At 45.3% G+C, this 27,382-nt stretch overlaps 1 protein-coding gene across 4 annotated transcripts in view; it reads right to left on the minus strand.

Moving 5' to 3' along the window:
* NTNG1 (netrin G1) overlaps nt 1–27,382 on the minus strand; it is a 304,121-nt gene that overhangs the window by 49,460 nt on the left and 227,279 nt on the right. For 2 of the 4 annotated variants that reach the window (XM_066247204.1, XM_066247203.1), the window contains exons 5-7: nt 25,458–25,484; nt 15,286–15,351; nt 12,906–12,965 (exon numbers count right to left, since the gene is read on the minus strand). In XM_066247204.1, the coding sequence (XP_066103301.1) occupies nt 12,906–12,965; nt 15,286–15,351; nt 25,458–25,484 (153 nt within the window). Of the gene's footprint in view, nt 1–53; nt 189–5,539; nt 5,708–12,905; nt 12,966–15,285; nt 15,352–25,457; nt 25,485–27,382 lie in introns of all 4 variants that reach the window. The other 2 variants (XM_066247206.1, XM_066247205.1) reach the window with 2 other exon arrangements.

Raw genomic sequence — 27,382 nt, forward strand, 5'->3', positions numbered from 1 at the left:
CAGAGGGCGCGTGGGGGGTGCTGGCGGCTCCCACGGTTTCTTAGGTTACTTACGTCGGCAGCCGGCGTGCCAGGAATTTCCCGGCAGACACTCATCACACTTAGGCCCTGTCGTCCCCGTCTTACACTCACAAAATCCCGAGCCATTACAACGGTCATGGACGGAGCCCAAAGGGTTACAATAACACTCTGTAGAGACAAGACACAGGCTGGAGGCAAGTCCCCGCGGCCAGCAGGTTATTCAACACTCACGCTGTTGCTCAGCAACCAGCGCGCATCACTTACTTAGGGAAGGCGGCCCGCTAATGAAATGCTTCGGCAGGTACCGGCTATCGCAGGCCCATTTATTTACTCGCTAGGCCTTCCGTGATACCGTTTTTTGTTTTTGTTTTTGTATTTTTATGACACGGGAGGAAATCAACCGAAACCTTGTTAGGGAATAAGACAGTGCGCTCTCCGCTGCTAACAGATCGTGATGGAGACTCCGTTTGTCAGGGAGGTTTTAGATGGTCTCATGAATACCGGGAGAAGTTTGTATATCAAGGATAAATCGATATGCCACCGGGGTAAAATCTGCTTTAAATTATTCAAATGGGCCGATCTGTTACACGCGCCGTCCCTGAGAACGGCTGAACATTTTGACAGTGCAATTTGAAAGTGCTCTGTTCATCCAGGCAGGGTTGGCTTGAGGGTTCGGGGCAGCACCCGTTGGAGGTTGCATCTCCCGGGCGTGCTAGTGCCGCCTGGCTGCGGCTTAGGTAGAAGAACATCGGGCAGGAAACATAAATCCTGTAATCCCAAGGTCACTTCCAACACGGGCATCGTTGGAGACATACTTTTTCATTAGAATGTCTACTGGCAGGACCACGTAATGATATAAAAAGGAAACTGGAGATTTTCTCCATTCCGCACACATTCTTATATGGGATATTTTTACTTCCTAAGCGCTGTTTGGCTTAAAGGCTGAACCGGAAGGAACTGCGTAGGTTTTTGCAGCGCGTGGAGTGGGAGGGACACGGTTTCCTTGCTGCTCACCCCACTGTAGACGCTGAGGGAGGGGCTCACGCCTCTGTCTCTGGCTTCTCTTATTTATAAATGGCCCCATGAAGAGGCTTTCTTGTTAAACAAAACAAAACAAAACAAAACAAAATCATACCTAGCAAAACAACCAAACAACTAACCAGGGAAAGCCCTGAGAATTTCAGTTTAATATCAGCAAATTTAACATCTATTAGCAATGGAGATTCAAGGTTTAACATTACGGAGAGGTCCAGAGGTTTGCCTCTGTTTTTCGTCATGGGAGCTAATTAGGTGATTTCTTCAAAGAATGTGGAGTACCTTAGAGTTGTGATTTATTTCATGTTGATTAAGTCTTTTTTTTTTTAAATTCAGCATTCTTTTGATACATTTCTAAGACTAATAGTGACATAATTAGGTAGAAATAAAACTAAATTAACTCTAAAATGCTCTCTCCTTCACTGGCTTGGTTTGTCCTTCATGACGAGAGTTTTATTTTAAATTGGCATTTTTCCATTTTAATGTACGTGTATGGGGGTTTAAATTTTTTTTTAAATACTAATTTTGTTTTGGCTTTCCAATGTTTTTCTGTACATATGTATATGATAAGTATGTACTTACCCCAAAACTGTAATATTTTTTTTTACTATTTAAACTGTCTAAGTTGACAATAAATCACCATTATTTTGTAAGCCAGGTAGTAGAATTTTCTCTGGCCAAGATGAAATCACATACTACCCTAGTCAATTAGCCCATAAAAGATTGATTAATATCAGGTTTTAGATGCAGAGAAATGTCAACAAAGTTGTTTTTTCTTTAGTGTAAAACATCTATACCATGGTACATCCCAGAAGTTGTCATAGGAAAAGGTGGCAAGCATAATATTACTCAACCAGTCACAAAAACAAGTGACAGGAAGTGGTATGGGCTACACTCTACCTTACATACAAATAATTTAGTTTTTAAGAAAATATTACTTATGGGGCGGGGCTATGGTCCATGGTAGGTGTTGGGGAGGTGAGGATAGACTTGGAGAATTATATTTTATTTTGTGGAACTAGGAAGAGTATGCAGAACTGCTAGACTAAAAACAGCATGAAATACTTTTGGAGGTTTGATTGCAAAGTCAGACTGCAATCAGCATAGGCTAAAAGTGTCCTGTGTTTGTTTTGCTCTGTAGAAGGTACGGCTGGTGATCCAATCTTGGGTGCCAAGGAAGTAAGAACCAATACATTATTATCTAAGGGATGTTTCGTAGCAACCACTGAGCCTGGGTTTCCCTCTGATGCCAAGGTTGTCACCAGGGATAATTAGCAGCAATTACTCAGGGTCACAAGCCAGTAACCCACTATTTTCCTGCTTAATGCTCATGTTTACATAAAACAGAAGCGTGCGAGGATGTCATCGTCATGTAATTGCTGCGTCATACAGGGTAATTACATGCATCTTTGGAGACATGGCTAGGCCTGGGATTTGTATGGAAATGAGTAAATCCACCAGTAATCACAAAGCAGCAATCACTGTGGCAACGTGGAACAGCCTGCATTTTATATTTGCCATAATATAAAATGATGCAAGTTGGTTAAGACTTATTTCAACAGAATCGACATTCAGTCAAAGATATGGGTGTCCCCCAGTGGATCTTATTGCCAATTGTTCAAGAATTGGGAAAGTGCCTTAAAAAAAATTAGAGAAGAGTAAGATGACATTTATATTTTTTTGAGATGACTGCTTAATCCTGTGAAAATTTACCCAACTCATTTTCATTAGGGCTTTCCATACAAAATGATATAAGAATGAACTCTGTTACTTGGGGTGTTTCCTCTCAAATGTCATTCTCAGCTTCCTCCTGCCTTAAGCCCTCTGGGAGCTTCAATGTGGGGGATAGGGAGTGGGTTGGTGCTGCCCCCAGGGCAAACCTTGGCAATGGAGCCACAGGCTTTCTTCCCTTGGCCCTTGAGAGCAAACTCCAGCTTCAGCTGTACACAGCTGGCCCGACTTCTCTGCTCCTGGCCTGTCAAGTGGGAGGACTGAAATCTTATTGTTACTGATTCATTGTATGTCTATAGACCAAGGAGAAAAGACAGACCATCGCGTATTCCAGTAAGCCAAAATTTTCAGTTCATCTTCTGACAGTTTTACCCCTTAGGAAAAGGGCAACAATTAAAGGAATTTTGGTATGGGGGGGCATCTTGTAGCTTATTTTAAGGGTACCTAAACACACTCATCTTTGTGCTTATCAATTCCTTTACTCGGTTGAAAGAGTATAAAATAAATGCTTCCCAAAGATTTATAGTTTTTAAAATTCCCCAAAGGTTTATAATTTTAATAAACCTTCTAGAAATGGAAGAAACAACTGCTCTTGATTTTTTTTAAAAAAAAAGTAGAAATACATGCAAAAATGTATACTAAGCTTTCCACATTTCATCTATAGTTCAAGTGATTTCAAAGATGAACTCTGAATGGGCTGTCTTCTCGTCGGTGGCTAATCCAACGTGGGTTTACAGCAGACAGACCTATGCCTCTTACAATCAAATAGAAGTGGGGAGGTTGTCATTCACAGGTTGCTTTAGAACTGGAAAAAGGCCCAACTTCGTCAGGGTAGACCACTCAGAGTAAAACATGGTGGGGTTTGGTGAAGTTCCCTGGTATGAGAAATTCTATGGAGTCAAAATCTTTTCTCTGTAGGCCCTTTTCTTAGCTAGATTTCAAGTAATGTGAAATTAAATTGTAAACCATTGTAACCTTACGTAAGTTGTAACAATGAAAAAACAAGGGAAAACCTTGGGAAAAAACAAGGTTTTATTCCCATGTTCTGATTTATTTTGCCTTTTCTCTTGTTTTCCATATTTATAGTATGACATTTATATATTTTTACAAATGACATTCAGTGAAAGGTAAGCTGCATTCAAAATTCAGACAGCTATGTGTCTTTTTGGTTTTTATCCATATCCTCAAATCGTTTGTAACCTAAGTGTTAGAAAAGGCAACTGAACTCCTGCTCACAAGCTCATAGTGGGATTGTGGTTGTCATTCAAAGAGCGTTCCGTAAGTGAAAGTCTTTGCTAACACTGCATGGTTTGGGTGAATTCGCCTTCCTTTTCTCAACCAGAAAGTAGGGGAATTTATCAGTGGAACACTTACCCCCTCACCGCATGGTTTTGTTAATGAGGGTCAAGGGAAAAAAGCATTCACTAGTCAGTCCACAGTTCATCGAGGGTTATCTGTGCACCCCATATGATCCCAGTGTGACCAGACGTTCTCCAATGACTTACCGAAGGCACACAGCTAGTAAATAGCATGCTGGGACTTGAACCCAGTTCTCCGGCCTCTAAGTCCAGTGATTTCTTCACTAATTCATAAATAATAAGTAAGGAAGGCTTTGAAAAATAGGACATACTGTAGACATGCACAGTAGTATGTAAACTTGGCCCAACTGAATTCACACACCTCATTCAGCTATTTAATGAGCCACTTAGCAATACCTATGACTTTGATACTTCAATCAAAGAATAATAATTCCAGAATTGCAGATTGATTGGATTCCTTTGTTGATGAAAAGATCATCTGCCATTGTTTAGCTCCTGTATTCTGTTTAAATTAGTCTCCGTGTGAGAAATTCTATCTTTAAAATTGGTTGCCTATATAGTTAACCTAGATGGTGTGGTAACAGATATATTGCCTTCACCATTTTGAATATATGCGTTTTTTCCAAGTAATTACGAAATGAAATTCCATTTATTGTTTCTTACTTTTTAAATTTATTATCAGTTCCCTTTCTTAAAGACAGGTCCCACTATGCACAAGGTAGGAGGAGGATTTTTGGATGAGAAGGCCACCTGATTCTCTCCAGGTGACATGATCAGTAGTCATGGTGGATGGGGGTGTGCTCCAGGACCCAACTCTGTGGACCCCGTGTTCCAGGGCTCACGCAGCTAAAAGAATTAATCATCGAGAATAATTTTGAGAAATTGCTTCTCCTTTTGGGGACTGTAGAAAAATTCAATAAATGGAATTTCTTTACTATGTTTGGAAAAGTCAGGCAGAATTCTACATGACCAATTGCTAGTGGCTTTAATTGCAAATGGCAATATTTTAAATCGATCAATATTTGTTGATTACCAATTATGTGCACGAGTTTGTACCCTCATTTCTCAGATCTATAATTAAATGAGTTTCCATTTTAAATGTTGAATGCATAGCTTGATTTTAAGATTAGGTTGACATTACCACGTTTTAAGAATTCATGCAAAAAAAATAAAAAGAAAAAAAATCTGCTAAACATTTTCCACCTCATTATCTTTAAAGCAACAGTAACATGAGGATTGAAAATATATACCCCTCCCCCCATCTATGATTTCAAACCAGCACAAGTGAATTTTAAGTCCGCCACAAGGACGTTTTCTCCGTTGAGAAAGTTCGTCCTGGCTCAGCCATGGTGCACATCACCCTCTCCACCTTACGCAGCTCCCCCAATCGCTCGAAAGGCACAGAAGAATAGCTGAAAGTATAATGGAACTGACCTATGCACACATTCTCATCGTCCAGCTGTGCAGAAGCATTTCTGAAGTAGCCCAGCCTGCATAACTCACAGTGCTGCCCTCTAGTGTTGTGTTTACAGCTCACGCAAATGACTGTGTTTAGCAGATCGATATAACTGCATCGATTGGAGTGGCCGAAGCATTCACAATCTTGCAAGGAAGAACAGAGATGTATACCAGAGTGTATACGGCAGCAGAGTAATAGCACACTACATGCTGGGGTAAAATGAGGGGTGGAGAGAAGATGGCGGGGTGGCGTTACATCGACGCGACTCGACATGACACATGGCGACAACAGGTGGTTTGGCGGCTGGCATGGAAGTAGCATCTGTTTCAAGCAGGAGAGAAAGGTTGGACATTCAGAACAGGACTGGAGGTCATTAATTCTTGGCAGACAAGATGAACAGAAGCATTCGCAGGTGCACACCTTTTAATATTTGGGGAAGGCTTGGTTTCCGCTGGTGCAAACGTCTGATTTTTGCACCCTGAGAACTTGGCTGTTTTTGTATCGCTTTCCCCATTCCCCTCCCCATCTGCAGTCTTACACGGGAGGCTGCGAAGCCTGCGAGCATCAGAGACCTGGTTGTCCTCACCCGTGGCCTCCTGGTTTAGAGTCTCGCTGTCACTTATGCCCAGAGAGTAACTCGGTCAGGGCTCCACAGAAATAATGGCCTATTTAACAGGGATCTAGACACCTACACTTTCTCTATTTCGTGGGTCCCCCCCCCCAATTGCCTCTGAGAGCCTTTCACCAGGCCCAATCTGCATGTTTCTTTAAGTGTGAGAGAAAGTGTAAAAAGCAGGGGGGTTATTTGCATAAAAAAGGGGCTCTTAAGGTTTCTCTTTCTTCCGAGTTTCAAGCTAAATCTGCTGTGAAAGAAAGACCAGGCAGCTAACACATCCCAGATTCCCTTTTCCTTTGTCTCCTCAAAATGTTGGAGGTGCCTCTGAAGGGGAGGGTGACAATGACACAGAGATGGAGGAGAGGATGAGGATGGGGGGGGGAGGGGCCGGATATTTCTTTCTCTTGCATCTCAACCAAAGCAAGGAGCCATTGGCCTGATTCAATCTTTTTTAAAAGAAGTGATGAAGACAAAGCCTCGAATGGTAGCAGTCATTGTCAAATCAAACTGGAAAAAAGGGGCGAGGGGTAACTAGGTGGAAAATCTAAATCGTCTTCTCAGAATATGGCGGGAGGTAGACCTAGCTAGGCATTTAAGGGGAAGATTAACCGTGATACTGTCAACCTTGTTTATCTAAAAATACTCCTCTTACTAATGTCCGGCTTTTATTTATCTCACAAGGAAACCCAACACAGTCACTGTCTGAGACCATTCATTCATTCATTCATTCATTCAATAAATACTTCATTGGGTTGGTCTACCATGTGCCAGGCGCTTCACCAAGTGCTGAGTTTCTCTTTTGGAAACATTGTATTTGATGACCGGAGTAAAAATGAGTAAGTGTCATCAAAAATGAATAAGGAAGAATAAGGAAGGGGGACTAGCCTTTTTTATTATTATTATTATTAACATACTGCTACTCATCAGAATGATAATGGATTCATTTATGGAAGAGCCAGTTACGACAGCAGAGAGCTGAGGTCAAGGTTCTGACAGAATGAAATAGAACTGGGATAGAAGCAGAGGAGGACACTGAAGAGGGTGGAGAGTGGAAGGTCCCCAGGAATAGGGGTAGCATCTTGGGGACCCCCAGAGGCAAGGAGAAGGGGAGGTTCCTGAAGGCAAGCCACTTCCGCTATGGGAGGCTGTCTGTCTGGTTGTCACTGTGCGTGGGTTGGGTGGGGGTGAGGGTCTGGAGGACCCAGAGGGGGAAGGGTACAGGTAGAAGGACTCCTTGGCACTCCAACGTGGGAGAAGGGGTGAGAAAAAATTTGCACAAACTTTAGGAGTTAAGGCATGCCAAATTAATAACAATAACAGAATTACAGATCACCAAGTTAAGTTCTCTTGGAAAACAACAAGCATTTGGCCTGATACATTATATCTCGCTGAATTGCACTGTGCTTAAGCTGGCCTTTCTGACTCCTTAGGGGAACCCAGAAGGCCTCTAGAGCTTTCCCTGACTGAGGGTTTGAAACAGGCAAGATCTTTTTGACCTGGAGCCATCTCGGGTGTGGGAGCAGGGAGGAGACACAAGTCTCAAATTTGATGGCTTTTCAAGGACCTCTTCAAACTGCCGGGAATCCCCGAGGGGTGGGCACTAACAGTCCACCCTTGAGGTCCCCTCTCTGGAAGGGTCCCTTCACAGTCCCCTCCCCAGGTTGGGCCTCACTGTGCCTAATCTAACAATATAACTGATCCAACATTTTTTCAAAAGCATCTTTTATGGGCACAGATTCATCCTAGGACTTTTGCAGAACCGCACAGGAGTCCTGGTCGTCTAGAAGCGAGTTTAGTGGGTGAGACAAACAGGTGCTCGGATGGAAAACAAAATAGCACGGGCTAAGGAAACCCGTGGAGATGCGGCGTGATCCAAGTTCATTGAACTGGAAGTGTGTTAGGAAAACTCACTTAACACCAGATTTAGTGCTAAATCTCTTGAGGTCAGGGAGAGTTTGACGTCTGGAGAAGTTTCATAATGTGGTTCCTTTGTGGGTGTTGGAAGAACTGTACGATCTGCCCAACAGCTAGAATGACAGCTGAGCTCCACCTAAGTTCATCCAAGAAAAACATGTATCTGTCGATATCCAAGTTCAACACTCAAATCCAGCCCACGACCCTCTGCAGTTATGTCAAATGTGGTCCTGTTTTCTAGTCTTTAAATTTAATGAATGGTATGTGGTTCTGTATAACTAGTCTTTCCAAAACGGGCACGGAATCCATTAATGATCATTAATAATACAGTTTAAGAGGCATTATCAGTATTAAGACCCCAAGGGACAAGAGTAATAGCTCAGTAACTCTTTGAGCCTCCAATTCTCCGAGCTACCATTTCTTCCCTTCCCTGTTTGCAAGAACAGAGTGCACGGTCCATCCCTGCAATCACTTCCTTTTAGCTATTCTCATCTCCCTTGTCCCCTACGCCCTGGCCCCCGTCTCCTGGGCAAACCTAGTCCTGGTTAATTCCCACTGACCACTTCCCCATGCCCACACACCCTGGCAGCTGAGTGTGGCTGAAGTTTCCCTCCCACCGTTTTTTTTTTTTTTTTTTGTATTTTTCTGAAGGTGGAAACGGGGAGAGATAGTCAGACAGACTCCCGCATGTGCCCGACTGGGATCCACCCGGCACGCCCACCAGGGGCGATGCTCTGCCCCTCCGGGGCATCGCTCTGCCATGACCAGAGCCACTCCAGCGCCTGGGGCAGAGGCCAAGGAGCCATCCCCAGCGCCCGGGCCATCTTTGCTCCAATAGAACCTTGGCTGCGCCTCCCACCGTTTGGAAACAAGTCTCACTCTTAAGTTCATGACCGTCAATTTCAGCGGAGCCCTCAGAGCTCTCTGGCAACCCCTCGCCAGCAGGGGGCTCTGGCCGCAACTCTCTCTCCGTTCTGCTTCCCCACCCACCACCGTTTCCCCTCCCTTTTGTCCCGTCTCCTCAAATGGCTCAGGGCTCAGTGCTTGGACCGCTGCTCGCTCGGCTCTCCCCGGAGCCAGAGTTTTTACGAGGATCCTACCCTTTGTAAGCCAGCCTCATGACTGTATGAACCATTATATGCTCCCCTTCCCAAAATACTTATTCCCAGCGAGCAAGTGAAACTTCATCCAGACTGATAAACTCAGTTGCCTCCTTCATACCCCCACTTAGGCACAGGGTAGAGATATCCCAACTTCAACAAGCTCAAAACTGCGTTTCTATGTTGCCTTCCCGGACCTGCTCCTTGCCCAGGGGGCCCAGCCTCGCTCAGTCAAACACTACTCTGTTCCTTGCTTAGCTCAGAATTCCCGGATTTGTTCTTGACATCCTCTCATTTTCTCATCCCTGGCAACCGAACCATCAGCAGATCCGCCAGCTGTGCTTTGAAAATATATTTTAAATCTCACCACCTCTCACCATCTCATCCTTAGTAACAGCCACCATCACCGCGCCTCCACCCCCTCCCCAAACACACACACCTGGGTTATTGCTAGTGTCCCCAAACTGCTCTCCTGGTTTCCATCTTTATGAAAGTCTCTTCTCCACTCAGCAGTTAGAGTAACTCTTTCAAAACTTAGAACAGTCATGACATCCCTCTGCTCATAATCCCCATGGCTCCCTTTTTCACTCAGATGAACAGAGTTTGAGCTCATGCGTTCCCCATGGATCTGGCCCTTTGGCTTCCTGGGAGCTCAGCGCCTCCACGTTGCCCTGCCAACAGGCCCAGCACTTCCCCAGGGCCTTTGCACTTGCTGTTACCTCTGTCTGGAATACTCCTCCCCCAAACGTCCCTATGACTTGCTTCCTCACTTTGTTTTGAGTTCACCGCTCTATCTAAAGTGACAACGCCGGACCCGAACACCCTAGCCCCCCCTCCCCATTTCCTGAGCCTGTTTAATTTGTCTCATAGAACTCATAGCACCCAAAAACAAAACCTTGCCCATGCTCTAACTGGAAATACACGAGTGCGGACCGGGTCTGTCTTGTTCACAGCTGTCACCACAGAGCTCAGAACATCAGCTGGCACACGCTGAACACTCAAAACACGCTGCCTAGTGGGTGGCCCGATGACTCAGTGATGCTCCCAAGGTGCCTTCGTGGGGAGGCAGGGGACGACACGGAGGAAAACCTTTCAGTTCCTTCCTCGGCCACTCGAATTCCGTGACTCTGGCCATATATATCCCGAATGTCAGAGAGTTTATTCAGCAAAGCAGCTGCCACACCACAGGACGTAGCTGAACTAGTGATGGCGTGGGCGGACGGCGGACTCTAAGTCTGCGCAGGCCGATTTCGGCAGGAAAAAGCAGATATCTGAAAATCGCTCTGGTTGTATATCACTTTTCCACCTCAACTGGCATTAGAGACGATATATTTTTTTTCAGACACGTTTTAATTACTGCTGTGTGAACAACCCCAGCGGTGGCCTCTCAAAGACACCTGCGTGGTCCGCAGGGCATGGCGGATGCTGTCCACTCATGGTGACCGAGAACCACCTCACATATCAGGGGACAGCGTGAGCGCGGTCCGGCCCCGCGAAGCCCAGTGCAGGCCCCCTCAACCTTCGCGCTACGGACCCTTGGGGCCAAACAATTCTCCGTGGTTCTGCATAATATAGGCTACTCAGAAGCATTCCTGGCCTCCACCCCCAAGCTGTGATAACCCAGATCCCCCACCAGACATGTCTGAGGTCAGGTAAGGCAGTTAGGACAGTGTGGTCCTAAGGAAGCCCCTGGCTAGTTAAGGGCAAAGGAAGCTAGACGTTTGTTTGTGAAGCGGGCGTGTTTAAAGATGGCGTTCTAGACCAGGAGGGACCCCGAGCTCTCTGCAGGTTTAGGGGCTCTTTCTGAGACTGGTGGGGACGACCAGGACAGAGGGAAGTGCCAGGCAAACAGAAGGTTGCAGAGAAAGAGGGTGGAGAAGACAGGATGCTGGGAAGAGGAGGGGCTTACATTTCTCCTTGTCTCTTTTCTTACTGTTCCCTATGTTGCCTTTAGTTACATTATTCCATTGCCCACATTACCTATGTCAGTATAAGATAGAGTATTCTGAACGTGGCCCCGTTAGATTTTTTTTTTTTTTTTTTTTTTTGGCTTAATGAGGAACGCTTATTCAAAGTCAGAGCTGGAGAAAACTCATTTCAGTCACTCAGAAAGAAAGGATTTGGGAAGATGGCGTTAGATAGAGGGTGTATGAATCAGAACCCTAAAACATGTCCCCTGCACTGCACTGTGTTAAGGGAGCCGCTGTGCCCCCAGGGGGCCTGCCCACAGGTGGGAGTGCAGCGTCTCGGGTCCCTACCCCGCCCCACCCGCCTCGCAACCTGCTGCAGCTTCCCAAGCTCTTCCGAGCACACCACTGGGGACCAAGTGGATTTTTCTATGATAGCTCGACTTCGTTAGGTGGCTTCTTCCTGCCTCCGAAGGTGTGCCAGGACCCTGTCAGTGCTGTGACACCGAGACACCAGAGAGTCACCGAGGGAGGGTGCAAGTCATCGCCAGGTCAGCGGGCCTCTCGTGCATCCAGCGTGCTTGACACGCATAAAAGAGATGGCCTTGGTGCAAGTCCCCATTGCGTCCCTCCTCTGTCACCTCTCTGGTTGCTTTGTGTCAACTACTGGGGCCTCCATGACTGCCTCCCGGGAGGCACACACAGGCCCAAAGGGGCTTCAGGACCTGCCCTGGGGCTGCTCAGCTCCTACAGAACCCAGCTTCCCTGGGTCTCAGACCCGGGTGGAAACCCTTCAAAAGGGCAGCGCCTGTGTTCCCCACGGAAGAACAGCACGGTGTAAGGGAAGTGTAGGACATGGTTCAGCTACTATCGTTTTTGCTATTCCCATGTAGCTCGATGTTGATTAAAATCTGGAAACTGGTGCGGCTGCATTCAGTGAGGAATAGGGGAGATATTTGGGTCATTTTCACCGAGTGGGTCAAACTGAAGTCAGATTTTTGTTAATACATATATTTTACTTGTAAGAGGTGCTTCCTTAAAAAAGGGAAAGGAAAAGAGGAAAACATAACATCTGCTCAAGAGTCAAAGGGTGGAAAACAGGACACGTCTGTCACAGAGGACATTGAAAGGGACAAGACCAAATTAAAACAAGAGGTTTCACGTTTCCTGAAAAAAACCTTCGCTCTGTGAGGGACAGATGGCTAGCTGAATGGGCCATTCACGAGTCACAGATAAGATGCTGCTCACTTTCATTTAAAGAAGGTAACATAATTCTTATATTTGGGTCATGATCAATGCTGAACTCAGTGCAGATCTTCACTGGTATTTGTTCAGATTCATTCCAAATAATGTTTGGAAGTAAATTCCAAGGTATTGGGTGTGTTAGCATGTCAAACGGGCACCATAATACAGAACTTGCCATTCTGTTCTCGTAGAAAGCGTCCCTGAAACTCACTCTAAGTGGGTTTCCATATTTCTAATGCAAACAAATAGCAACATTAATACTCCAACATTCGTGTTGTCCAGGAACCTACACTAATATAGTTCTTACTCACATGTTAATTTTTCAGAAAACAGATGTTGCAGCAAATTTCTGAGTAAGCTCCCCTTTACAGATGACATTCCCCCGCCCCCCCCTTACAGATGACATTCTCAGTACTGTCGGATGCATTGATCAGTATCAGTCAGCATGCCTCGCCAATAAGCTGATGGGTACACTTCACAGAAACTCCAGATTCATACAGTGCAATGTTTCACAACACGTAACACCATGAAATCACTGTATGAATCCAAGAACTCCTACCTCTCTTGTGGTTTGCAACTTGAACAGAAGAAACAGTTGACAAAGCTACTTTGGGAGCAACTGGATAGGTTTAAAAGAATGAACAGCATATTAGAAACAATCTTGAAATGTTCAAACTGCAATAACGTATCATCAACCCACTTGAAACGTAGCCCTAAATTAAGAGACTATCTGCACGTTACTTTCTGGGACTCTGTACCAATCACCAAAGAAATCTTGTATGCGGCTGACAATGGTTTGACACGGCCAGAATTAAAGTTTATGAAGCTTTGTTTTCAGGGGCCAGAATAATTCCCAATTAAATCAAGCATCCACTTATGCAAAGTTTATTTTGTAACAATTCTAGAGACTGGGATTCCCTATTGTAATAGTAGTTTGTGTTGAGTTAATGAGCTATAGCATCGCCTTCATTCTCCGTGTCATTCTCTCTATGGGGCTATATGCTCACCTACATATAAACCAGTGAGATCAGACATCGCAGAAAAGGGTCACAGTGGCCAACCACTGGATGTCAGTCTCAGAGTCACCTTGAACCTGTCTCCCTTTCAAAAACATAGCCTTCTTCTCAACATTCATTACCTTTGTGGTGATACCGGTTTGTTAATGATGGATTTTTCTCTAAGTCTGCCTGCTATTTCTCTTCCAATTATTCACGAGGAGCTGCTTGTGAAAAGAGCCCAGACAGGACAGCGGCTGGTGTTCTTTGCAGATGTCGACAAGATAAATTACGGCTGCACGAGGCCGGCCTCTGCTGGGAAGTGCACGTTTAGCTGAAAACTTCAGGTTCAAACACCTCATTCAACTGTGCCGCTTCCCAAATAGATTCGTTTGAACTCATTATCCACATTCTAAAACAGCGCAGCCGGCATTGACTAACGACATTTCTGAGAGCTCTCGGTCCCCTGACACTCAACAGAAAACACAGCCAAGTAATTAAATGGGTCTGTTGCGGGTTTTGAACAATGCATAATTTTGCTCCTCTCCGAAACTCATGCCGGAGATGTGTTTGGTATTGGATCCCGTCTGGTGTAATTTGTTAAGCTCTGAGACTGGGTGAGAAACACCAAGTGAGTGACATCTCACGGTGAACGGTCTCACAGAGCCACACCTCACCTGAGGCCTCACAGAATCGCCCTGAAATGGGTGAGTTTGAGCTGTCGCTCTGCCACCTCAGTAGGCAGAAAGTTGAAAAAAAAAATTCATTCTGAGCAGATGATTAAGATAATTCTGTTTACAAGTAATACATGCGTCTAGGACATCTCTGCGTCACTCAGATCAAGGACCGAAGACAGCCCCTCTGAGCTGGACTCCTCTACAAATTGCTAATGTGTTATTTAGCTCGGCTGCTGGCTTCTGGTTGGTCCTTTTGCCCACTCCCCCCTGCACGTGTATTATGAGCGTTTAAAAGGAGCATCCTGTATGTTAGGAAGGAAGGTGAAGTTGTGAAGCCAAAGATGGGCCTTTTTTCTTAGGTGAGAGGGAAGAAGGCAAAAAGGATACAGCTTTCTCTCAAAATAAACTATTTATACACGCCTATCTGTGTATAGCTCTGGGCTAGATGTTAGCGGGAATTGAACATCACCCTGCCTCCTAGGAAGTTCCTCGCCCGGTTTTTAAAAGCTCTGTCTCCTCCCCGCACTATCAGACGGCTGTCTGTCAGTCTCTTCTGCACGTGGATTTCTTTCTTTTTTTTTGATGTGAAAAAGTCAGGAAATAATGACTGCCCGGAGGACAGACAGAACACGGCTGCTGCCGATGGGAATGGTTGTGAATTCGGGAAAGATTACAAGAGGGAGAGCCCCAGCAGAGAAAATACACTGTGATTGATGTGGTTGGGGAGGGAGAAAGGGAGAAGCAGAGAGAGAGGTTCAAATTCCTGTAAGTCAATACAGGGCAACCAGAACAGCAAATGGGTCCCCTCTGGGGGCGGCAATACTGCCTTGACGTTTATTTCCTCCCGACCCTCCACACAACGAATGTGGCCGTTGACAGAAGTGAAAGGGAGATGGCGGAGGGACGCCTACGCTGCTCACAAGCTTCTAAGACTTATTAGTGGTGCCCTCCACGGGCACACGGCAGAGAGCTCTGGGCTTCTCCTGGGATTGCCTGACACTCCGCGTAAATTTAATGACACGCTTATAACTTTTAGGTCATCTCATCCCCCCACCCCCACCCCCACCCCCACCAGATCTCTCACCGGAGTATTTCTGGGACACTTCATCTTAGAGAAAAACATATTCGAACTATGATTCTTTCAAAGACGTGGCATTTATGTTAACGCTCTTATATAGTGCTAAAAAAAAAAATTGTATGTGGGATGTTCCCACTCAACATGTGGGATTTTTTTTTTTTTATCAGTCGGAACTTTACATGCTCCTACCTTGTTTTGGGTTAGAAACCTCAAGGGAAGAAATATTCGGCCATATCCTATTAAACTTGGAAGGAGCTGCATGCATCAGGAGAAATCAGGGTATGTTATTATTTTCAGCTATTATGTCATTTGGTTGCAACAGAAAGTCATTTGGACAAAGACACAAACCACACATCTGCTCTTCAACTCGGCTGTGATGCACTCAACGAAACATGACCCCAGCACCAAACAAGAGCAAGCAATTGATGACTCCCAAAACATTGAATGGACATTACATCTCGAGCCCCTTCCCTAACCCGGCTCTATACGTTTACTTTGGCGGTAGAGTAGGTAGCATCTTCTCACACCTAACCAAAGAGGGACTGCAGCAATTCAAACCTCATAGAAAGCTGAGGCCTGGAGCCAGAAGATAACAGAGGAGAAATAATTTCTCACTTGAGGATTCCAGTCTCTGCAATTTATATTTACAGATATGAACTGGCTGCATTAGTCTTTCCTGAGAGATTCTTTGGGGTCCATTTTAAGTGTGAGCCATTATCTCTGCAAAGAAGTGGATTTATTTCCCACTTTTATTTACACAATTTCTCAAAGAACGGGAGGGGTGGCTGGTGGCGGTGGCGGTGGTTGTGGCTGGGGGGAGGGGTCCGATCGTGCCTAAGGTTCAGATGTTTGGGTGCCGTATGTTTCCACGATATATTTTTAACCTCAAAATATGTTTCCAGAATGATTGGTTCCAACCCAGAAATAATTACAAGAGCCGTTAATCTAAAAATTGATGTAATTTCTTTCTAAGATTCACCAGTGTAACAAATCATGACTCCGGAGAGGCAGAACAACCAGGATTAGGACCGGAAGCTCGAAAACTATTTTCCTAAGGTGCGCAGGCCACCATGATGATGAAAACAGCCGGTTCATCACTCAAAACCACCTCCTGGGTGGTCCTTTGGGACCACCCAAGTCCACGAGGAGCGTGCTCACCTCTGAGCCCCAGGAGTGGGTCCCTGTGCTCCTGACTCCTCACTGCCACGGGGACAGACCCGAGTTCCAGCGTGGCTAGTTTAAATGTCACAGGTCTGTTTCTCACCTCCGGAGTTAGACTGGCTCTCTTTGAGAAGTGCAGAGCCTCACAGAAGACCTCACTCAGTCGCTATCTAAGGATAGAAGGATTGAGATCAACTGGCTAGGCGACTGTAAACAAGTATGATCAGATTGTTTCCTTCATAATTAAATGACAGCTAATAACATCCTTGTAAGTCCTGGAACTTCCATTAGAACTTTTTCTTTTATATGTGTTAGAAAGCTGATCTGCTGTTGCTCTGTGCTGTGTGTATACACACACAGGCTAAGGAAATCTTAATGTTAATATCACTACATCTGTCAAAATTTGCAAACTGAAAAAATGCATGTAATAATTTTCCACACCTGTGCCTAGGTGTCATCACTCAGTAGATATTTGGTAACATAGGCAAAATACACAAGCTGTGGACTGAGTGGGCTTTTCACCTGAGCATTTGGGGTGCATGAGAAGACACGCCCATTTGGATTGCGATGATTGCTTTTTAAAAAAGAATTATAAATTTGCATTTTCAGGGCATTAACATGACTTCTAGAAATTGTTTAGAAAAAAACATCAAACCATTGTTATAGTTTTATATATTCTTAGCATCAAAATGAAAAGCATTTCAGTTTGTTGGAATGGTTCTATTTTTTTCCTATAGAAGGGGTAAAGACAGGTGCTGTGCTAAGTTTCAGTGATGGGTTTGTCTTGATGGGTTTAAAGTAACGTGATTAATTATTTTGTGAATAAACTTTGCCAAGAAATTTAAGCGAAGACAAAAAAATTTAACGTTAATTTGGAAGCGAGTTTTGGAAATTAAATTCATAAATTAAAGTTTCTTCCATATTCCAATATGTTAAATAATTGTGTATGCCTAATATTTTAGTAGAGTCTTTTCTTAGTGTTTTGTGACTCTTTTTCCTAGGATGCTGGGGTTCCATTTTAAGGATCTTCCTACATGTATAAAAATTAATATAAGTCATTCTACTTCTGAATTGTTAACTTCTTGACCTGTATGGAATTATCAAGTTAGACAACTCTGTTAAAATCTGATCCCTACCTAGAATATATTCTTCTGTATTGTATACTTAAGATAGTTTCTTGGAGGGAGGGAGAGGGTAGCCCATGTATTTTCTGGGAAGATAATTAGACATTATTTTCCCCAAGTAATTTTTATTATGTGAGATGCCTAACTTTCCTGAACAATTAAAAGTCAGAACCAACAACCATCATCGTATAAAATCCTAATGTAATCTATACATATCTCCAATGGGACAAATTTATTTGCTATGGTTTTTCATTGGAAGGGAAAGAGTCCTAAAAAAAAAAAAGATATAGACATTTGTGGCCGCTGAATTCCAACAGCATTTACTGTCTATGCATACCTGTTTTACTATTTAGCCATCATGAGATTTTTAATTTACTATCTTAATCTTTAAAAATTTATTTTATAATTGCAGTGAAAAAGAAACTCTTAAAATTAGCAAGTTATTTTCTGGTTACTATTATTACACTAAGATGCCAGCACACAGAAATATTCAATTAATATTATAACAAATGTTTAATTCCCAGAAGTCAATTAGGCACATTAGAGGCTATATTAATAGTATAATTGAGATAAATTCCATATTATCCTATCCAAGAAGCTTCTGAGATTTTTTTTTTTCCTACCTGTAAGCCACTTGTTTTCAGGAGTTAGAAATTGCAAATAGAAAAAAAAAAATGCTAACACATCAAATGTTATTTGTATTGCCTCTTCAGGGGAACTGTTGCAGAATTAATTATTTTATGAGTTAACTAGGGAGTATCTTTGGGCCAATATAAAGGTACCAACATGGCAGTCGGTTGCAAGGCAAAGGGCCCGAGGAGTTAGCAGGTGAGGGGTGTGGTCTCAGTCGGTTACGGGAACCGTTTCCTCATCTGTCAGACAGGCAGGCTAGAGTCTAGCCGCGAGACTAACAGGTCTCTAAGGTGTCTCTCAGCTGTTAGGTTCCATCACCCCACAGGCCCTCTCACGATCACACTGAAGTCACGGAAGGACAAAGCCCATTGGGATGAGGTGTGTGCTCCCTGGAGAATCCAGAAAAGGAAGAGTTCCTCCCTGCATGACGGAAAGATCATTGCTGCGTGAGCTGACTTTGAGCCTTTTGATTGTCATGGTGAACCCAAACTGGAGTTGATGAATTATTAACGGGGGGGGGGGGAGAGGAGAGGGATCACCATATACAACTGGTGCGACTGTGGATGGCCAATCATTCAAAAATAACCTTTTCTTCTTAAAGACCCTGGCCCCATGCAACTGGGAAAACGAACTGGACCCTAAAGACACTGGCTCTGGGAGTGTGGAGACCACAATCGCATAGTCCACAGTAGCCTCCCTTCAAAAGAAACAAAATACCTGAGATGCTCATTGGATGCTATTACTCTTATTGTCATTGTTGAATTTTCAAATTACATCTATGGGTAGCCTAGAAAACAGCAATTCGGGGCAAATTTACTTGAGATATGACACATTTACATAGAGCGTGGGCTGGACTCGAATCCCAGCTCTACCATTTGGACAAATTCCTTACCTGCTGTGTGTCTAACTTTCTCATCTGTAAAGAGGGGGTGATGACACGACCTGCTGGCCGCAGTCAGGAATGAATGAGTTCCTGTTGGGTGTCACTGTGGTGAGCATTCCATAAATGTGAGCTCTTAGTATTCTAACTGGGTTTTGCTGTTGTAATAGAAACCAAACAGTAGCATAAACACCTCCTGCTGAATTAAAGCTGAGAAAATAATGTGTGGCCCCCCTTGTTTTCTGCAATTTCTAATTGTTCCCAAAGCAAGTGATTCTGATGTGCTAAAAAGCTTACTTTAGGGAATAGTCCAGTTCCGGAGTCTACATTGATTAATGCTATTATTCAGAAGGCACTAAAAATTATTCAATATTTTGGAAGACTGTGAAAAAGATTTTTAACATTTCAAGATAAAATGTTAATTTCCAAGTTTCTTTGAAGGTTAGAAGCACATCAGTTTGGACTGTGAGTCCATACGTATCATCCCTGTTTTTCACGGATGAGAGAACTCAGAAGACTGCCGTGTGACCATTCGGTTGTGACACCAGGGGGTTCGTCTTCATGAGTCAGGACGATGGAGATCCTCGTAATAAGGAGGAGGCTCTGGGAGGGGTTTTCCCTACCCTGTGCCCCGAGGAACACTGTGCTGTGAGTCGGAAGAACCGTGTCAGAATCGCTGAACCCGACGCTCTCCTGCTAACTCCACAGTGTGTCAAGCCGAAAAGCAAGCTTAAAGCAGAAGGCTAAAAACATGTCTTTTCATCAAGAAAGCTTTCGAGGGAGGGTTGGTTTAGTGTGTTGAGTTATCTTCCATCATACATGGCATTCGCTGAGCATGAACCGTAGGCGGCTTTCAGCGCACTCTGTGGACAACCTTTAAAAACAGGGTAAATTGTCACCATGCTCTCCCATCAGGTTTTTTCTAGAATAATCTACCATGTGGCTTTTCACACTTTAGTAATCTAATTAAACGGGAAGGCCGGGTCGAACATCGTGGTACAATGTCAGGAGCCCCAGTTGAGAGACTGGACAGAGAGCTGGACTCTGGTCTTGGCTACTATGCAGGTGACGTAGACAGTCCATTTAAGCCTTAAAGGGTCTTCTCTGGAAAATGATGTTGTTGGACCAGTGTTTTTTAAGTTTCTTAAAAACTTTTTTTTTTTGGTTCTAAACTGTGGGAAACTGCCACCACGGACACGAGAAGCCACTGTGGGGAGGATCCCACCGAGCTCTTGTCCAGCATGCTCCCTCTGGGGTGGGTGGGGACAGAGTCACAGGGTCCCACTGCTGTTCCCCAGGGACTATTGCTGTCCAGAAAGGAACCCACAGAGAGCCCTAACACTCTCCAGAAGAAATCCCTGGGGCTGTGAGGGTTATCTCACTGTCTCCACAGCAAGCTGTTACCCAGAAATGCGGCATCATTAAACGAGTCGGGAAGACACAGTTCAGTGGTAGGTCATTTTGCTGTGAGTGACTGTCTTGATTAAAACACAAATGGACTTCTACTGTCATAGACTAAGGAGGAGCAGGTTTTATTCTCTGCACAGCTTACTGGACGAAGTGTCCTGTGTCCTACGACATACTTGACATCTGCCCATGTCAACCTCTTCCTCAGCAGGTGCAGGTCTCTGGGGCCGCAAGAAGACAGCCCTCCCTCACTCCTCAGGCGCGGTACTTATAACTTCTGTTGACAGCACAGTGACGCACCAGGGACGGATTTCCGGTTTCGTTCAGGACACTAGAAGGCCCTACACGGAAATGGGTCTATTTAGGGGTCACCGGGCCTGAGGTGCAGCGCAGTGGGTTGGAAAGAGTCTGGGGTAGGACTCATGAAGTCTACAGTTTCTCTTTCTGACCTTTCCCACTGGGTATAAGGTTATGAGCTTAGCTTTTGGAGCCAGATGGGCCTTCCTGGCCATGTGACATTGGGCAAGATTCTCGGGCACTCTGAGCCTCACGTTCAGCACCTGCCAAGGGGATTCTGTACACGTGGGAGTAGGTCCCGCCAGTGCTAAGCAGAAGCTCCAGCTCTCCCCAGGAAGTGAAGCTGTCCACTGGCCAGCTCACTATTGGTACCCCAACACGTCAGTGATACCCACGTGCTTAGTGTGGGGTTCGTGGGCACGTGTTTGAAGACTCATCCTAGCACCTTTCCGAAAACTTGGCAGATCTTGATTTAAGCTGGGAATTCCCAGTCCCTTCCCACTCCATAGAGATAACAGCAGCTATGGATATCAGCTCACACTTAAAAAGCGGCTTGACATTGTACATTCACTTGGGAAAAGATTAACGCAGGAGAAAGAGATTTGCTCAAGGTGGGCCGTTGTCAATAAAAATCGCTAAACCTCTTGGGTATTTTTTTTTTTTAAAGGTAGGGGATACTCCCCCCCTCCTTCATGTCACTATTTGGTTTATGCCTCAGGGTTAAGGAAGCAGCTGTGTCCTAATGTTCATTCAGTTTTAGGGTTACCACAGAAGGCTGCATGAATGTGAGATGCTAGTCACACAAGTATGAAATGGGTCTGAGATGAGGACACAGGGGACGTGAGAGAATGAAGCCCCAGAGGTACTTCCCCTGGGACCTTAGCTCTCCTAGAACATCAGCAAACACTTCAGAATGAATGTCGCTCCCCATGCAATGTGTCGTAGCACTACTCTAGTTGGATCATTTTTCTCCACCTCCCTCCCCCACTGTTATATAAAACCTAATTAGTTAAAGGGCAATTCAAATGCAACTCTTACTTGGGGGATTTAGAAGGATTAAAGCGAAGGGAAGAAAACAAACACGGCAGCTCGCTGGGCAGCAGGAGATTGACTACTAATAACCCTTGGGTGGCGAGGTGATTAACCTGGTTGTTTTCCTCGCGCCCCGGGGTCTCCCCAGGACATCGGGACCGAACAGGAGTGCGTGGATGCTGTATGGGGAGCAACCTCTACAAGGTCTCCAGCCGGCGTCTAACGTTTTCAAGTATGAAAACATGTCGGGGCTTTCTCGACAGGCTGACCGATGGGTCCTGCCGGTAACAACTCCCTTGTTTAACGGTCCTGCCAATTAAGTGAAATTAGAGAGGAATTGTTAACTCTGTGGTGAAGCCCCATGTCCCTTACAAGAGAAAACAGGAACATGGAATATTTCCTTTAAGCGAACTAGTGTTTCCAACTGAGCACTTCGGAGAGGAGTGGACAGCCACGTCCCTCCACCCACATTCCAAGCTCTCTGCGCCGCGCTGTCAAGCATCTGCATGGAATTGAAGGAAATAATGTATACTTGGGTTTACAAAATGTGTTGCTCTCTCCGTTTGTTGCTTCTTAAAGACATAGCTTGATTTATTACAAAATTCTCAGTGTTTTGAAATGGTGTTTTGCGGTGAGATCTTTCATTCCGATGGATAGTCTACCTTTAAACCTCTGACTCACCTTGTCTGCTTTTCTTTTTTTGTGACAATCACCCACACAAACCTATCTGCACATTAGGCCAATTCTTGTTGTTCTAATTATATTTTCTGTAACCTACTGTTTAACCTAAGCAGTGAAAGCACTTGCTTTTCAGGATGGAGGGTCAGATAATACTAGAAGGTGATCATTAATTTACCACTTTAATCAGGACACCCATACCAAACCTGCTATTATTTTGGGTCATCAGCATTAACAAATGTTCACTTGGAAAAAATCGTGAATATTTACTTATAAGTGCATGATACATGTTATATATAAAAAAGAACCCTGAATAAATTATCACCACATCAGGTAACTGGAGGTCACAAGGCTAAAAAAGCTACAGGTCTATTTTGGGATTCATGAATTGCTGACAATATCACCAGTGTTTTTTCAGCCATGGCCAAAGCACATCGAAATGACCAAGTTTTAAATCAAATACCCTTGGGATGACTGGAAAACCTATTCCCTGACAGATCAAAAACAGCAGGTACAGATGACCTCAATGGGAAATTGATTTTAAAAAAACAAAACAAAAAACTTGCAGCAGATGATCGGAAAGGATGACCGCTCTGTCCAGGCATCTGAACCTCCCTCAGTACAGGTTCTGATAGTTCGGGATCTAGGCTGAAATCTACTAAAGCTCCCAAATGCATAGCCACCGTATGTATGTGAACTTATGGTTGCGTACGTCAATAGTTCACGTCGATAAGAGACATCATGCATTTTCCTTGAGATGCGCTTTGACGATGGCTCTCATGGGTGTCACATCTGCTGTGGCGGCATCTTTCCCTAAACTTGGTGGGGACTGGGTCTACTGATTCCTTCTGTGGCACAAAAGGAGAAACCCTGGCCAAGGTGTGTCCCCCGGAAACCCCCTTCCTGCGCCCTCTGGAATGGACAGTGAGCCATGTCCTGCGTGAACTCTTTGCTCTTTAGAGAGGAGAGGACCCACCGGAACACCTGCGAGCCCACAGAGAAGGAACGTGCGAATGAGGAGCCTAGAGAGACAATCATCTCTGATGGTTTCATCGTCAGTCTCTTGACCTGAACGCCAGGCCAAAGGCAAGCTAGTCCCCGTGCGGGTGGCCTCTGGCAGCCCTGACATCCTGTTTGCTGGAGAAATCTCAGGACACACCCACTGCACGTCAAGCACAACAGCCAGAGGCTCGGGGCACGCAGGTTACAGGCTGTCACTGTATTTGTTCGAGGGTTTGGGTTAGGTAGGAAGGAGCTCAGTTTTCCTACGGTTCCTGCTAACAAAGGCTAACTTGTTTTCCAAAGGCACAACGAAGCATCCTTTCGGGTCACCAGTGATTTCGAAATAAAACAAAGCACGACAGAACTGGAATTTCCCGACTCGGGGTGTAAAAGGTCAACATCTGCTGATGCTCAGAGATGGCGCATGAGGTGGAGGCGGCTGGATGGGGATGGCGGAGTGGGTGGCACAGTCAGAGGTCCATGCAGCACGCGACCGACACGCCCACGGAGACACACCCGGCCCCGGAGACCCGCTTTCCGTCCATCCATTTCTGAAGCCTGGGGCCGGCCGAGCCTCGGGGCGGCCTCGGTAACCTGCCTCGCTCCCTCGCTCCCCCTTGGTTCCCTGTTTTTCTGAGATGCACGTGCAGCTGTGACTGTGAAGGCCGGAAAGGCGCACGGGGCGGGTTGTCTCTTCCCTTCGGCCAATGTCAAGGGCGCCCCGGAAGCCGGAAGACCAGCCTCGTGGAGCTGAAGGTTTTCATCTGCAAGCTCGTAGCCAGCAGTGACGCGTCTCAACGAGATCGCGCCGAGGAGGAGGTGGCCACGTGGGCTGGTGTCTGTGCGCGTGAGCGCTCCGCTTCTGTTTGCAAAGCCGCTGCCTGTCACGGCATTGAACACGTGCCCGGGCCTGCTCGCACGCGGAGGGCGACAGGGGTGATCTATAAATTGGGACACCTGGCTGAGGCCTTTGTAGGACTCGGGGAGTTTTATCTACATGACCCGAGGACGGCTTTCTAGCTGCGCATTGGGGATAGTCATGCGTCAGCCTGTCACTCTGCGGTCACCTGCGGGGCACAGGCCAGAGGACCAGCCGACGAGGGGTGAGACCGCCGTGGAAACCCTCCTGTCTACCACAGTGCCTAATCTCGGCTTCCTCGGCACTGTCTTTCCAGTGGGTCATACAAAGATTTTGGTCATCAGTAATGGTGCGACGTGTAAAAATAGGCGAGATTCTGCTCTGAGCAGTTCTGGGGGCATTTCTTCAGTGAGCTTTTGGGGCTAATGCTGGGGTGTCGTTTTATTAATATATACGTGGTGGAAGCCACAGCCTGCCCCTCCCTCTTCGCTAGAAAATGCTGTGCAGTGGTGCTGGACGACAGTCCCACAGAGGGCTGGTCAGGTGTGTCTCCTTCCGTGGCCTCCATTTCTAAATGAAAAGATTTCTGGCACAGATTTCTAGTAGCCTGACTCTTAAAGTCTGGCTATATATATTTTTAATGCTTCTTCCTTAGCAAACTTATACCTACGTAACCAGATAAACATGGGCCATTGTGTTTTAGGATGGAGAAACAGACCGATTATTTTTTTTTTTCCTTCATGCCCCCAGATAGACTCGTGATCACAAACTAGCATCTTTCAGGTCTTCACAAAGACTGAGCTTAGTGCGTCAGTGAAATTCCCTCCCCCTGGTGTGGCGGTATTTCCCCCCAGATTCTAATGAATACGCCTGAAGCGGTCGGTGGCCTCCACTCTCTGCTTTTCTAAATTATGGTGGAAGTCCATACCCGGTCTTAGGGAGAGAGTTCAATTGTGTGTTGGTTACTAAGTCTGGGTAAACCGGACTGTTTATGCTTCTGCGACATGCACTAAGGTGACCTGAGTCATTGCACCTCTGTGCAGGTAGCCTTCGTCGCTCAAAGGCAGTCAGGAGAGCCTAATCCTCAGAGGAGTATACACAGATACGTGTCTTATCTGTGATGTTATCATATCCGTGCAGAGAATAAACACAACCCGACCCACCGTGAAGATACATCAGAAATGGATGCCGGGAAAACAGATCTGAGGAGCCGAACAACAAAGCAAAGCTAGCCAAGACCAGGTTCGGGGATTTTTTTTCTTTTTCTTTTTCTTTTTTTTTTACTTACTACCAATACTGGAAATGCTGGGGATACCTAGGGAGAAAGAAAAAGAAAAGAGAAAAGAAAAGCTGTTAGATGTTTATCAGTACGTGACGTCTTTCACTCAATATGAACATCTCAGAAACTGAACGCTTGGCCACATGCGGATCATCAGGGAAGAGCACAGAGAGAAAACCACATCTGTCCAGCCACCGAAACCCTCTTACTTTCTCCATAGAACTCCAGGCTCACCAGAGTGGGGAGATTAATGCTAGACTTCAACAGCTGCCCAAGACAGCAGCATCAGGGCATCAAACACTTGGCGTTTGCCTCTCAGGTTAATGAACGTTGGTCTGTGGTTCAGAACAGGCTTATGTTCTGGGCCTGGAGTACCAAACAGAGCATCGGCCTCTGCAAATGTAGCCACACAATGCCATAGATCTCTTTCAATGTGTTACGTTATGAGAAGCATGCGTTAGCTGATGAGAGTCATTTGGCACGTTATTTGATTAATTTCACATACCCATCATTTTTTATTCCTCTTTTACTTGCCAGGTATGAGGATTAAATTCCATAATAGAAACTTAATTGAGCAGAATAATTCAAGAATACATTAGGTTGTTCATATTGATCACAGACTTCATTGATTTTTTTTTTTTTTTCAGTTTCCACCTCATTGCCAAGGCGTGCTGAGGTGGTGGGACCATTTCAGAATGCGCTGGGCTTGGTACCACCGTGGGCGTGGATTTAGTGTGCGTCCAGACGAAGACTCCTCGCCAAGAGCAGAGGCACCAGGCTGTCTGGGCTGGGAGCTTTGCTCTTACACTCATTGCCCATGGGACCTCGGGGCAAGTGGCTAACCCTTCTGGTGGCTCAGTCTCCTGCCTCTTCGTGTTGTTGCAAGGGTCATAGAAATTGACACATGCAAAGCACCCAGAACATGGCTAGGCAGGAGGCAGTGCTACATCCAACTTTGCTATGACGACTGTTTTCGATGCAGTCGGCTCATCGAATAAGCAACCCCATGATAGCTGGTGCTAATTAACAACCAGAGATTGATATCTTCTCCACTAAATTTGGGATGAGAGCATGAGATGGACACCAGACAGGACTGCGTGACATGACGGTCCCGCTTTGCAACTGACTAGCTGGGTAGTGACTTCGGTCCAGTTTCCAGCCTCGCTACATGCCTTTCCTCACCAGAAAGGGGGCTCCTAGTATCTACTGCAAAGGGCCGCTCTGAGGATTGAATGAGATAATCCATAACAGCGTCTGACACATGTACACAGTCAATAAACGGTGGCCGTTAATGAGCTGCTCAGACGTGTTCATCACCTCGCTGAATTGTACTAACAGGTGGTAACTGCAGGAATCATTAAACTTCTATTTTCATGTTTACTTTTGCACGACTGCCCTCTGCTTATTTTAACCGATGGCTGTTATCTGACGCAGAGATTTCTAGCTTTGTTTTCTTTAAAACCAAGAGCCATTTTCCTATGTGTTAGGAAGGAGGGGAGAAGGAGAAATTAAAGCTTACCATGTTTTTTTTGTTTTGTTTTGTTTTTTTGTTTATAAACTTGGAAGGGATAAAGTCCTATTTTCAGTTATCAGATACATTTAAAATCTCTTGATTTTAGATGCACGGGGTTTATGGTGCTTGCTTCGGCTTAATTACCGATCGCTGACCCACCCACATTGGAAACCTAAAGTATCCATTTCCATGTTTTAACTCCCTTCCGTGAACCGAAGTTCAAGCTGAACGCCGCGTCCACAAAGGACCGCTGAATTCCTGACCCGACACTCCAGCTGACTACCCTTGCCGCAACGTGACAGGGCTTGGTACGAAATTTAAAAAAATATATATTATTATTTATTTTTTTTGCCTTTGCAAATCCCCTGTTGAGTGAGGAATGATGGCTGCATCATAATTTTAGTATCAATGGCAGAGGCTC

Source organism: Saccopteryx bilineata, chromosome 11 (genome assembly GCF_036850765.1).
Source record: "Saccopteryx bilineata isolate mSacBil1 chromosome 11, mSacBil1_pri_phased_curated, whole genome shotgun sequence".
In the NCBI taxonomy this organism is placed as follows: domain Eukaryota; kingdom Metazoa; phylum Chordata; class Mammalia; order Chiroptera; family Emballonuridae; genus Saccopteryx; species Saccopteryx bilineata.